The sequence below is a fragment of the Falco peregrinus genome, chromosome 5, assembly GCF_023634155.1.
Source record: "Falco peregrinus isolate bFalPer1 chromosome 5, bFalPer1.pri, whole genome shotgun sequence".
NCBI lineage: Eukaryota > Metazoa > Chordata > Aves > Falconiformes > Falconidae > Falco > Falco peregrinus.
In genome coordinates this window covers 69,879,228-69,891,647 of record NC_073725.1, presented here as the reverse complement: position 1 = coordinate 69,891,647, position 12,420 = coordinate 69,879,228, and the positions used below count along the sequence as shown (strand labels likewise).

The 12,420-nt window shown below is 44.1% G+C and overlaps 1 protein-coding gene across 7 annotated transcripts in view; it reads left to right on the top strand.

Moving 5' to 3' along the window:
• LOC101922241 (ceramide synthase 4-like) overlaps positions 1-12,420 on the top strand; it is a 48,266-nt gene that overhangs the window by 26,367 nt on the left and 9,479 nt on the right. For all 7 annotated transcript variants that reach the window (XM_027783206.2, XM_055804823.1, XM_055804827.1 and 4 more), the window contains 4 exons: positions 4,929-5,046; positions 7,585-7,703; positions 9,677-9,734; positions 11,281-11,331. In XM_027783206.2, coding sequence (XP_027639007.1) covers positions 4,929-5,046; positions 7,585-7,703; positions 9,677-9,734; positions 11,281-11,331 — 346 coding nt within the window. The remainder of the gene's footprint in view (positions 1-4,928; positions 5,047-7,584; positions 7,704-9,676; positions 9,735-11,280; positions 11,332-12,420) is intronic.

The window sequence follows — 12,420 nt, the reverse complement described above, 5'->3', positions numbered from 1 at the left end:
ATCTGGTCTGCGGGTCAAAATGAGTGTGTGTAACTAGTATACAAGTTTGGGTTTGGTGGCTTTAGCTTGGCCTCTGGCAATTGATTCTACCCTCACCTGTTATCTGCAACTGTGCACCAGGTGCAGAGCGGTTTTTGTCTCTGGAAACACTTTGTGTTCCTGGTGGTGCCTGCTTTGGGATTTCAGAAATGCTGTAATGTGCTCGTGTCATTTATCTGTGTCAGAACTCCAGGAAAATACTAAGAGGCAGGAGAAGCCCAGAGGATTTTCTGCAGTCCCTCATTCAGCAGCTGCATCCGCCACTGCGCTTGAGCAGATTCCATCTTCTTGGTTTGGAGATGAAGCCTGGGAAAGACCCTGCTTCCTCGAGCATGGATTTTCCTCTCCTTGGCGCTTGCTGGCTGAACTGGAAAAATCTCAGTGACATCCTTTTAACCAGTTATTCTGTGGATTAGGTGGTGGCTGTGGGAAGAGGACAATGTGGTAGCTGGGTGGGGCCTGGGAGAGCTGAGAAGGTTGTGGGTGCAGCCCTGGGGGAGAAGAAACAGCTCACGCTTTTTGGTGAAGCAACTCTTCTGTGAGCCAGTTTGCTCTGGGGAAGGTGGGAAAAATGGGGCATTCAGTGCTGCAGAGGAGAAAGCTGGTTACCACTGCGGTGCTCCTGGTCTTTGCCACCATACTGAAGCAGATGCTGGGGAAGGTAGATAATGATGTCCTGACAAAAGAGGGGGGACCCGCAAGGTGGGAACTATTCCCCTTCTTTTGATGTTTCCAGATTGTGCTTGTGAGTATGAGATCTTTGCTGCACCCATAACTCAGAGCCTGATTTAAGCACCCGTATACCTTGGCAGAACTTTTCCCTGGACATAAGCCTGCAAGCAGGGATGTTGGCTTCTCTTCTGGTTCTAAATGTTTGAGAGTCTTTTCCATAAAAATCACATTCTTGGAGTTTTGTGATTCTGAAGGAATCATAGCTTCTATTGCACAGCCTGTGTAGTTAGGAAAATGTGGAAACTGAAGTCCTTTGAGGAATAGTAAAGCAGAAAGTTGAAAACCAGAATTTACATGCAATTTAATTGTCTGATTTTGGACTTGGCCAGTGATTTTTGGATGTTGGGGAACTGAAAGGCAATGTCAGTGAATTTGAATCTGAATAATTCCCAAATTGCACTAGATTTTAATCAGGAAGATTAGGCCTCTTGTTAGGAGGGTTGCAAACGTACGTGAGCCCTATGTAGTACATCAGACGAAAGGGATACAGTTGATCTGCAGGGAACAGATACTTGAACTCAGAAGCAGAAGAAGGATAGGAGAGGGCACCGTTTTTTCAAGTATTGTATTTGGAAGTGTGTCTTTCTGAAATTAATTTTGCACAGACTTCTGTTGTTGATTGATGTCATGGTCTATAATAAAGAAGGATATGAAAACAGCTTTTGGTTAGGTCCTGTAGGCAGGTTTTTGTGCAAAGATGTGGGACACGTTTTAGTGTTTAATTGGAAACTGTGAACTGACTTGACTCAGTTTGGACAGTAGCATTGTAGTGACTTGAGATCTTGTATCAAATGGAACAGTCAGTTTAACTTCAATGTGAAGCATTCTCCTATAAGTAAGAGAAAGCAGAGACTATTCAAGGGGAACAGGGATAGCCCTCTGCCAAAGGAAAGCATGAGGCTAAAATAAATTTTTGCAATTCAAAGAATAGGAATTGTGGTGCTGTCACTGGTTCTGCATTTCTTAGTACTAGAAAATATTTGCAAAGTGGCACCCTTATAAATTAGGAAACATCTGTGGGAGAAAAAAACCCACACCCCCTCCCCCAAGTTAAATTATTTCTTGTACGTCACACTAACTCTTGAAAGCCTCTGCAGGGGTTGTGTAGCCCAGTTTTGCAAGGTGTGGGAGTATCAATTTATGCCCCTTCATGATTAATCCTTTTAGTTTCAACTTCATCAGATTTCACACAAGACAGTTTGTTCTTTGGTGGTTACTGAATAAAATGCCTTAGTGTGAACTTTCCTTTGTAAATTGAAATGAGAGAAGCTCACTGATGAAGAAGTAGGCTTGAGATGAGAATCATCTCGCCGTGTCTTGCCTTACCTAGCTGGGGAGAGTGGTACAGTTTAGTCCTCAGACTTTCTCCTTCTGTCTTCCAGAGAGCTGATAAACTGCCATGATGAGACCATCCCTGCAACTGAGATGATGAATCTGTGATGTTGAAATCAGTACAAGCATCATCCTCTTGGGGTTGTGCTTGGAACAAGGTCTAACTGAAAACTGAGTCAGAGCATACATCCAACATGTACAAACGTCCCTTAGGAAGAATTTCAGGCCTTGATTTCCCAATGATGTTCATAAAAGTAGGATTGGTCCCATAATTCATGGTTAAACTCAAACCCTTCAACAACAAAGTAATTGTAACTTTGGTTAATTACACTCTGTCTTCATCAACTGCAACTGACTTGTTTCTGTTATAGTAAGATTTTTTGCCATGACCATAACAAACGAGCAGGAAAGAGAGAGAAGACAAATTAAACAAAATTAAGAAATCAGTCAGGATACTTTAAATAGTTTTTCAATAAAAAAAGCTCGTTGGCAAGCTGCCCTGACACCTGGCAGAAATATTCTCTTTCCTTTTAATGTGTCTGGAAAATTTCAGACCTTGCAGTTCCTGATGTGGACTGATAAGGTTGCAGTAAGGTTCTTCAGCAGAACTTGGTTACATCGTCCTCTTCAGAGGAGTTTGTATCGAATGACTTACCTTTAAAAAAGGAGGATCAGGCCCACTTCAAAGAACTGCTTGATATAAGAACTAAGACCTAGTGCAGAGCTTAAGGTAGATGTTTTCTCAATTTTGATATAGCTATGGATATTGAAATCCTGTGTCATTGTTCTTGGCACAGGACCTCCTGGTCCTGTGTCACTGGTAACCTTTTTGATATTAAAGATATCATAAGATAGAATTGAAACATTAATTAAGAGCAATCAGAGCTAAAACCCAGAATTCCCGATGGTGGCTGTATTCCTCTGCTATCCAGCTGTTTGCCAATGGCAGCAATGCCAGGCCGCTGCTGAAGTTTACTGAAACTAATCGATGCTTACACATAGATTTTGCAAAACCTGTGTGTCGTGTTGGAAAGCAGCTAGCAAGCACGCTTACCCCTGGCCCTTCTCTCATGTTAGAAACATATCTTTTTTCTTGGTCTTGGTACATCTTTGAATATTTTTGTAGCCAGTGGTGCCAAAGGAATTTCCCAGAGATGATGAAAAAGGACAACTGATACACAGGCTGGTGGGCTGGCTGTGCAAAAGAAAGGTGGAAATCAGCTGTTACACAAGTGAGCAAAATGTGTAACCATTCTGTGTTTTGTGTCTTAATGTAATAGAAGTTACAGTATTCTTTGGATAGGCGATATGTTCATAAAACTGCTTTTGATACCTGTTCATTAAATCAAGAAACAAATTCTTGAAAACTTCCAAAAGACCCTTCTGGAAGAACGTTTGATTTAGAATAGTCACTAGGCACCTGCATGTATGGCGTATAGGCTCTATGGCTAGAAGAGACCACAGGCAATCATGCCATATAATCACAAATATATCCCATACTATTTTTAAATAAAACATTTTTAAACGCCTACGTAGTGAAGTAGCTTGCACAGCAGAGCAGGCTTGGGTCTCAGCAGCCACTTCCACTGCATGGTATTCATCAGTCCGTAACCACCACCCTCAACAGCGATTTACAGTTGATAACCCTGTAACTGTTCAGGGAAGCTGTTAGCACCTCAAGCAAAAAACTTCTACTCCTACATGCAGAAATAATGTTTTCCAGAGGTTTTGTATGTTTAGCGTACAGCAACCGTGCTGAGAAGTGCCTCTAGGTGGACAATCTGCTCTTTTTTTTTTTTTCAGTGAGACCAACTGCGTGCCAGTGGCAGTGTGTAAAAGGCAGCTAATTCTCCAGAAATTCAAGGAGGGTGCAGTTAATTTGGGCCTTTTTTTAAATGTTGGTTTGCCACGTTCGCTGTTTGTGCAGCGTCTGCGCAGGACCTCGCTTCACACCATTGATGGAGGCGGTTTCCTGCTGCGGAGGGAGAGGAGTGTTCGTGGCGGAGGAGTGGCACTGTTGAGCACAGCAGTTCTATGCCTGGTTTTGTTACCTCTTGGTAACTTTTTTCTATTTATGTAGATTTTTAAATTTGCATTGTTTCACTGTGAAAGACTGGAGATGCACAGCGAGTGTAAGCCTGTGTTCCTTGTGACTAGGTGTCTTGTTGCTATGTTCTTATTTTACAACTGGTGTTTGACTCGCATTAGGAAAAAAAGGAGGTAAATTACTCCAGTAAAGACCACGTGGCCTCCTGTTTCAGTGGGACATTTCTTCTGCATTAATACCACACATCTGACAGAGCCTCCCTCTTGATCCTGAGGCAGATCCTTAGTTCAAGTGAATGCCATTCAAGTGGGTGCCATGTATGTTCAGTGATTTAGATCGAGCGGTGAACAACATTTAGGCCTTATCATCAATGTGGTACTCCGCACAAGCTGCAGGCAAGCCAAAGACCAATGATAGGTATCACGGCTGTTTCTGCGAGCTTGGGCTTCATGCCGTAATCCCGGGTACCCAAGCACAGTGGATTCCGAAGTTGACAAGGCAGGATACAGAATTTGCCAGCCTCATGTAGTTTTGGATATTGCAGCACAGAGCTCAGGACAGTAGAATACAAGTCCCACTGTTTCTGCTGTTAAGTTTGGGGTTTTTTCTTCTCCGTTTCTTTATCTGGTTTATCTGGTTTATCTTCTTGATATGATACTTGTGCTTAGATTCAAAATGTAAGAGACAGCTGTTAGGTATTACATAATGTTTTAACAGTGTTGCGATATCAGAAATCACTGTTCTATTTTTGGCTGAACCTTTATCTTTTCTTTTGCAGAGCCATAGCCCTGCCGCTCAGTAGCAAACTGGGTGTGAGAGACAAGGAGAGACCAAAAGCTCAGCCCCACCCCATGCTGGAAACATTCTACAGTACGCGCTGCAAGAATCCTGGAGAGGTGAGTCCTTTCTGTCTTTGCTTCCCTCTGGATTTAGCCCCTGTGTCTTTAGCCAAATGAAATCACGTTTGTAATTCTGAGGTTTGGTAATGCCACTCATATTTGGAAGCTCAACAGAGCAGCAGGAACCACTGTAGCGTTGGCTGCCTGAGACCAGCCAGCCCTTGAAGTCATTCTGCAAATGTTCACAGCTATCAGTTCTGCTCCTGAAATGTGAGGGTAGCAGCTTTCTATAGGCAGCATTCAAAAAATGTAAGTCCCAGAGTTTTATGGACAGGAAACTTCTCCCAAAGGAAATCATGACAACTCCTGTTCCCTCTTGTGTTTGCCTTATATATGGCATGAACTGAAACACGGGAGGCTCTGTCTGAACATCAGGAAACAGGTTCTTACTGTGAGGGTGACCAGGCCCTGGGACAAGGGAGGTTGTAGAATCTCCATCCACGGGGATACTTAAAAGCTGTCTGGTCATGCTCCTGGGGAACCCATGCTAGATAGGTCTGTTTGAACAGTGGGGTTGGACCAAACGACCCTCAGAGGTTCCTTCCAACCCCAGCCATTCTGTGATGGCTTCTTTTCATGTGTTAGCAAATCCCTGTCACATCAGCTCCGTGAACTGACTCCCATGTTGCTAGTCCTTGCAGCTTGGCAGGCGTGAATTGCTTGATGCTCCTAGTTCTGCAGTGGGTCATTCTGTTGCTGTGCAGTCCATGAGTTTGAGGTTGGCCTTTCAGGAAGCAGTTAATCTTGGCTGTCAATACAGACATTGCCGTTTTCTGACGCTCTTTGCAAACAGAAATGGCAGGTGGTTTTCCCATGAGAGAGAAAAAGAGTGATCTCGAAGAACTTGGCAGGGTAATCTGGAGTTACAGTGGCTGCTGCTGAGGGAAAAAGCATTGGCAGGATTATGAATCGTTAGGCAGCATTAGGATTTAACCTTGTCAGAGAAGCCCCTGGGTGTGACCCCTGTGGTAAGGAAAATAATCAGATTTTCTTTCAGCTCCTTTTTTTCAGGCTTTCTTGGCCTTGAAGCAATAGCTGGATGAGCAGAGGGCTGGGGTTCTGGTCCCAGTGGGTAGTCCTAGTGTGTACATACTGCCTTGACAAGACTGTTGTGGCACGGTTTGTACTGCAGCGGGGCATGTGGAGCCTCAGGACGTTCAGTACCAGGTTAAAAACAAAAGAGTGGAGGCTAAAATAAAAATGTAGGCATTCATCTGGGTTGCGCAGCCAGCCTTTATTCCCAGCAGTGGGAAGGAGTGTTCTCAGGAACTCTTGCTAGTATAGTGGTCCTTGACCTTCCTCTTGCCTGTCTGTCTGCAAAATCCACACTTTCGTCAGTAAAACGACTCCTGTCAAAGAGATCTAACTCAAGGCTCAGCTTTGCAAGCAGGTTTTCCCTGCAGCTTTACCTGCACCCACACTGCACTGAAGCTGGCGCTTTTATCCCATAGAATCTGTGATACTGGAGCATATCCTCACCATGAGACTCCTGGAAGCAGTGTGACATGGAGCAAAAACGGTGCAGCTGGCTGCTGCCTTACTCTCTCTGTTCACTGGTTACACCTCAGCTGGTCTTCTGGTTTTCTCCCTCTCCCACGAGTTCTCAAACACCTGCTTATGAGTCAGGTTCTTGTCAATACAAGATGAGATTTTGCTGTTCTTAGCAGCTTTCTGCTTGCGAGGAATTCCACATTATGGAGCAGTTGGAGAATATTGTCTCCATTTGTCTCCACCACAAGAAGAGAAGTCATTAAGTAAGACTGGAAGGAAGCACATCTGAAAATTGGTCATGGACATACTTTTGTACAACATGTTCAGACTGTGTAAGTCACCCTCACATGATACCATTGAGGTAAATGCATTCCATGAAAAATGATTACTTAAAAAATGAGGCTATCCATGGTGACCCTTCCAGAAGGAATATAAAACATGACAAACCTTTTTCATGTCACATGCCAAACTGAAGAGCCTGAGGACAAGAAGGAAGGCAATTGCAGTGTTTCCGTGGGTAATCTATTGAAAAAATTACCCCTCACAGGTTTACCACAACAGGATAATATCCAGTAGGAAAATGGTGTTATGTCTGCTCATGATGTCACTCAGGTTATTGGCTGATACTGCATCAGAATGCTGAAAAGCATGACAAGATTTGGTGCAGAACTTTAAAAACTCTTTAAGCTGTAGTAAATCTTTCTTGGAGTAACACCTTTAAGGGACTTTGGTCTCTTAAGACAGGGTGAGGAAGTAATTAAACAGCAAACTCCTGAGAGGAGACGAGACCAGAGTTCGGTGAAGTTCACAAGTTTCAATATTTAGTATTAATAACCAGTTGCTTGTGGGGGGAGTTGAAACATTTTCTGCTGTCTGAGGTCTTTACACTAAGAACCATCAGCTTTCTGAAAGGTGCCTTAGCTTGAACAGATCTGGGCTTGCCAGGAGCCCCAGCTGGGCTCTGTGGTGGGTCAGATGATACCCGCAGTGCCCCTTCGGACCTTCAAGCCTGGATCTGAACCTGCTTCCTCACCTGTTTTCCAGGGTGAGCTGATCAGTTTAGCCAAACAGTGTGACCTGCCAGTGAGGAAGGTAGAGAGGTGGTTCCGGCGCCGGAGGAACACAGACCGACCCAGCCTGTCGAAGAAGTTCTGTGAGGCCTGGTGAGTGGGAGCACAAGCCACGAGCAGCCGGGCCCTTCACCAGGGCTGAGCTCGGCAGGCAGCTCACTGCCTCCCAGCCTGCTCTCCGCCCCTCCGCCAAGAGCATCCCAGCTCCGCTGCCACCCTGCCTGCCCTCCACCCCTACACGGAGAGCAGCCTGGGTCTTCCCTGCCCCACCTGGTTCTTCTGCAATTCTCTGCTTCTTCTCTGTTACTGAAATGTTCCTTGCTTTTCCCCTTTGGTATTGCTCCCAAGTCTCCTTTTACTCCTGTCTCACCTTTATTCCTTATAGGGCTTATGTTTCTGACTTTTAAGACTGGCATTCTGCTTTGAAACACAATTGTACCTGAAAAACTTCCTACTCTTTTGCATCTTACTGCTGCTTGCTGCTTTGCTGCTGTTTTGGTGCTTTCAAAAGAGCCTTTCTGTTGGTTTTCCCTTGCCTCACTGCAAGCTGATTCCTTCTGCTGCATCCTTGTGGCAACTGTTCTGCATGCTCTTGCTTTCAAAAGTCACAGGCCATGGGCTAGGTTGTATTCTGCTGTCAGTTGACTTCAGCATCCTGAAAGTCAAAACCCAGCACCTTTCACAGCAGCAGAAAAAGGGGCCTGTGTGAAAGCTTGTGTTTACCAAAAGGCAAAGCTCTTCTTGGAAAGAGCTGTGTGGAAATCCTCCATATTATGTGGAGGCACAAAATAAATCTCACATCAGCCAGTTCTGTGAATGTTCATGCTGGCTAGGCTTTCCACAGAAAAGGAGGATTCTCCTGAGCTTGGTTGAAATGCCTTACTTACGAGCGGCTGCTCTGCTATTTATGTAAGGAAGTAGGTTCTCCCAGGAGAGCCACAGAGATGAAAGAAATCATTAAATACCTGCAGTGCTATTCATCTGTCTAGAAGTGTGTATGCACAGAGTAGGCATCAACTTTGAGCTAATCACCTCATGCTCCATTTAGCACTCAACCTCTCATTCAGAACCCCTGCCTAAAAAACCCCAATTGAAAAAGAAAAAAAAGGATGTGTATTATTTGTTTATAATATTCCAGATAGTTCAGTTAGAAATATTTACATAGTCTGTGGACAAGGAGTTGTAAAGCAACCTTGCTTAATCTGCTCCCATCAAGATGAAATCTTAAGTTCTCCCTGCACTCAGCTGACTTGCAGTGAATAGTAAACAGTAACTAGTTTTCTGACTCAGCTCACCTGGGATGGTGTCCTTCCACCTACCCTCTGTCACCATTTGCAGTTTATAGAGAGAATGTCTCCCACGTGATGTAGTAGTTTTGTACAGTTTTGTCTGTCCTGGAGCTCCTCCTGGGGGTTTTGTTGACAGGTGGAGTCTCTTCCTCAAATGTAGTCGCTTCTGATTTGTTACAGAGATTTTTGGAAATCAAAGGACTGGTTTAGGCAGTTTTACTCATTACTAACAACTTGTTTATTCTGTTGGGGTGAAATTCACCTCATTCCTTACTATATGTGTGTACATTCAGTGTGACCTGCTTCTGTCCACTGAAACTGGCAAACAGTTCATATGTACTTTTGTGTGGGTTCAATGGGAGTAAGTCATTACTAGCTCCTGGCTGAGATCAAACATGATAGTAATTACTTGCTTTACATGATAACAAATTTAGCATTCCTAATCTCCAAAAGCCTAGAGAGATACTGGCATTGTTTGACTTCTACCCATGCATCTACTAGTCCTGGGAAGGTTTGGGATGGTTATCTGGGTGATGTTAGTCAGTGGGATTATTGTATTTTCTGCCATGTCTAAAGCAGAAGAATTGCTTTAGTCTGGTGAATGTGCTAGTGACATGCAAAGAGCCACTCCTGTTACGATCTGGGCAAACTTTGACTGTATTAATATATGTCTTTGCCTTAATAGTTCCATTCTTTGAAGGAGCAATTGATACACAGACTTGCAACTTGGTGGTTAATGAATGGGATTCTAACGTACTTTGTTTTGTTTGTTTGTAGCTGGAGGTTTACATTTTACATCACTTCTTTCTTCACTGGACTTGCTGTCCTATACGATGTGAGTACACAAGCGGTGCCACCTGCCGTTCTACCTAGCCAGTGCTGCAAGAACGGCAGATTGTGTCAGACATGTCCTTTCAGACCTTCTGATAGAGGTTTTCCCACCAGATCAGTGTGTATCCTCTGCACAGCACACTTATGAGATATTGGACCGTGTTTATTTTAAAAACTCCAGCTCAAAACCAAGAGGCTTCCTCTTCTTCTGGCAAAGCGGAAGACACTTGGGATTGTGTAAAAATACATTTCTGTGGGGTAGGAGGTGGAACACTTACCTGAGTAGAAGCTGCAGGACCTGTTTGTGTCTTGTATTCAATACCTGTTTAAGGTAAAAACTCAGGCTTCTTTTGGAGCATGGACTGCAGTTTGATAATTTTATTTATTAATTTTCTTTTTCTTACCCAAGGTGTGATTGCAGGCTCAATAGCTTTAGACTGATGGCAAAAACTTCTGCCCCATGAGTCAGTGAAACAGCAGGTAGCTATAAAAGTTATCTCACAGTAGGCCACTAGAAAACAGCCTTATTTGCTGAGTAGAGGAATCATGAAATTCCGGGATCTGTGTTTCCTTTCTAGTTTAAGTGACATAGTGTGCTGTAGTCGTTTCAGAGTTTTTGCTTTGCCCTCTCTGATTCTGTATCACATGTCTTTCCTGGTTCTGTACCTGGATTTGCTGTAAATCCTACTCCCCAGCCAGCAGGAGGCTGCGTTTACTCCTAATTACCACTGCTTGTTAAAAACCACTGCTTACTGCTTCCCTTCCATATTGCTCGTGTGCCAGCAGGTGCCCAGTGAGAGAAGAAATGTCTTCTTGCTCCTAGCTCTGATATCTGGAGCCTTGTAGAACCGTTACTGAAAATTACCTTTAAGATGTGGCACAGAGTATGTTCCGTCACTGTAAGCTCTAGGGCGTGCTGGTCCTGACCAAGTCTGGGCACAGCGAAAGGTCAGAGCGTGCTCCATGCAGGAAGAACTTTTGGGGACTTTAGTCGCCACATTTTTATGGAAGTTTCTAAGTTGTGAAGTTCTAAACCACAATTTTATAACAAGTGTGAACAAAACAGGATCTTTTCAGAGGTTTGTTAATTAACAGACTGCAGCGTGATCGTCACCATTAGAGGAAAAACCATGTTCCTGACACATTCAGTTTTTAACCTTCTTACCATGTTTAAGTGTTGTTGTCCAAACCACAGAGATTCTTAATTAAATAGTTGTAAGAATATTTTAATATATTCAAAACATCACCACTGCTGCCCCAAACTTGTAGAAGGGTGCAACAAGTTGGTAGAAATCTTCCCTGAGCTATTTTATTTGGAACTGGGCTAAACAGCATGTGAAATTTCAGTGTGATAGCCACAAATTGGCAGTGTTGCAAACAAGTTCTTGCAGTGGAGGTCTCTTGGCAACTGAATTCCAGACAGCGCAACCAGCTCTGCCTAGAATAAAACACAGCAGTGTCTGTAGTAGTAACAAACTAAAGGAGTTCAACAGTTGGTAAGAGAAGAATTCCTCTGGCATTCTCACATTCATGTTGTATTTTCTTTCCAGAAGCCTTGGCTTTGGGACCATAGAGAGTGCTGGACAGGATACCCACAACAGGTGAGTCATGCAAGAGGGAAAATTGCTGTTACAAATCCTGTATTTTCTTTTGATATCTTTTGAAAATCAGGTTATATTAGTGAGAAAAGAGAGGGCACTAAATTAAATTCAGACTCACAAGTTCTAAGAATTCAAAGCCCGATCCTCGTCAAGGGAGCACTTCTTTGTATCTGGTGTAATCCAAACACAATAGCGGATGATTCAGGAAAGCAGGAGGAGACTGCAGAAATAAGGGAAGGTGAGAGTTCTGACCAGGTGAGCCAAGAAACTGAAAAATGGGAATGCTCCATCGTTGATTAGTTTGTAGAAAAGACTGAGGCCAGAGAAGGACATGTTGCCTGAGGAGAAGTGGTGAAGACTTCAGTGGAGAACATGTAAAGCAGAAGACATGCTCTGAATGCTATGTACTTTCAGCTACGCTGAAGAATCACGTCCACGGTGCTCCCCAGGGAGTTTGTTTCCCAGTGGAACTGGCAGTATGCCAGTAGCAATACAGCAGCATTCCCATTAAGTTCAGAGGATGCTCTCTTATAGTTCTAAATGTATATTCTGAGTTTTTATCACAGCAGCACTGTGAGAAGCTGTCCAGTGGGTTGGAAAGCATGCATCTCTTACCAGTCCAGACCAGAATAACCTCAATGAAAATTGCCAGCTAGGCACAAAATCCACTCCCTTGTTCATCAACACAAGGAGCAGACATAGTAACCAAAAGCCAGGTCATTTTGTGCTGAGCTGCCTCCCTTGCTATCCTACTCCTGTAACTTGAGAAGTTGAAAAAAGTTAGAATGGGGCTTCACCCACTGAGCACAGGAGCCATTGCCTGCTCTGGCTTCCCCCTTATGTTTTTATGTGCTCTGAATTCTCTAGAGGAGATGACTATTGCCTGTTCCATAGTTGCCCCTGGGCCAGCAGTGTGCCTGTGTGGCCAGGGGGCTAGTGGGATCCTGGGGTGCATGAGGAGTGTGGCCAGCAGGTTGAGGGGGGGTGGTCCTCCCCCTCTTCTCTGCCCTGGGGAGGCCACATCTGGAGTGCTGGGTCCCGTGCTGGTCTCCCAGTTCCAGAGAGACAGGGAACCACTGGAGAGGGTCC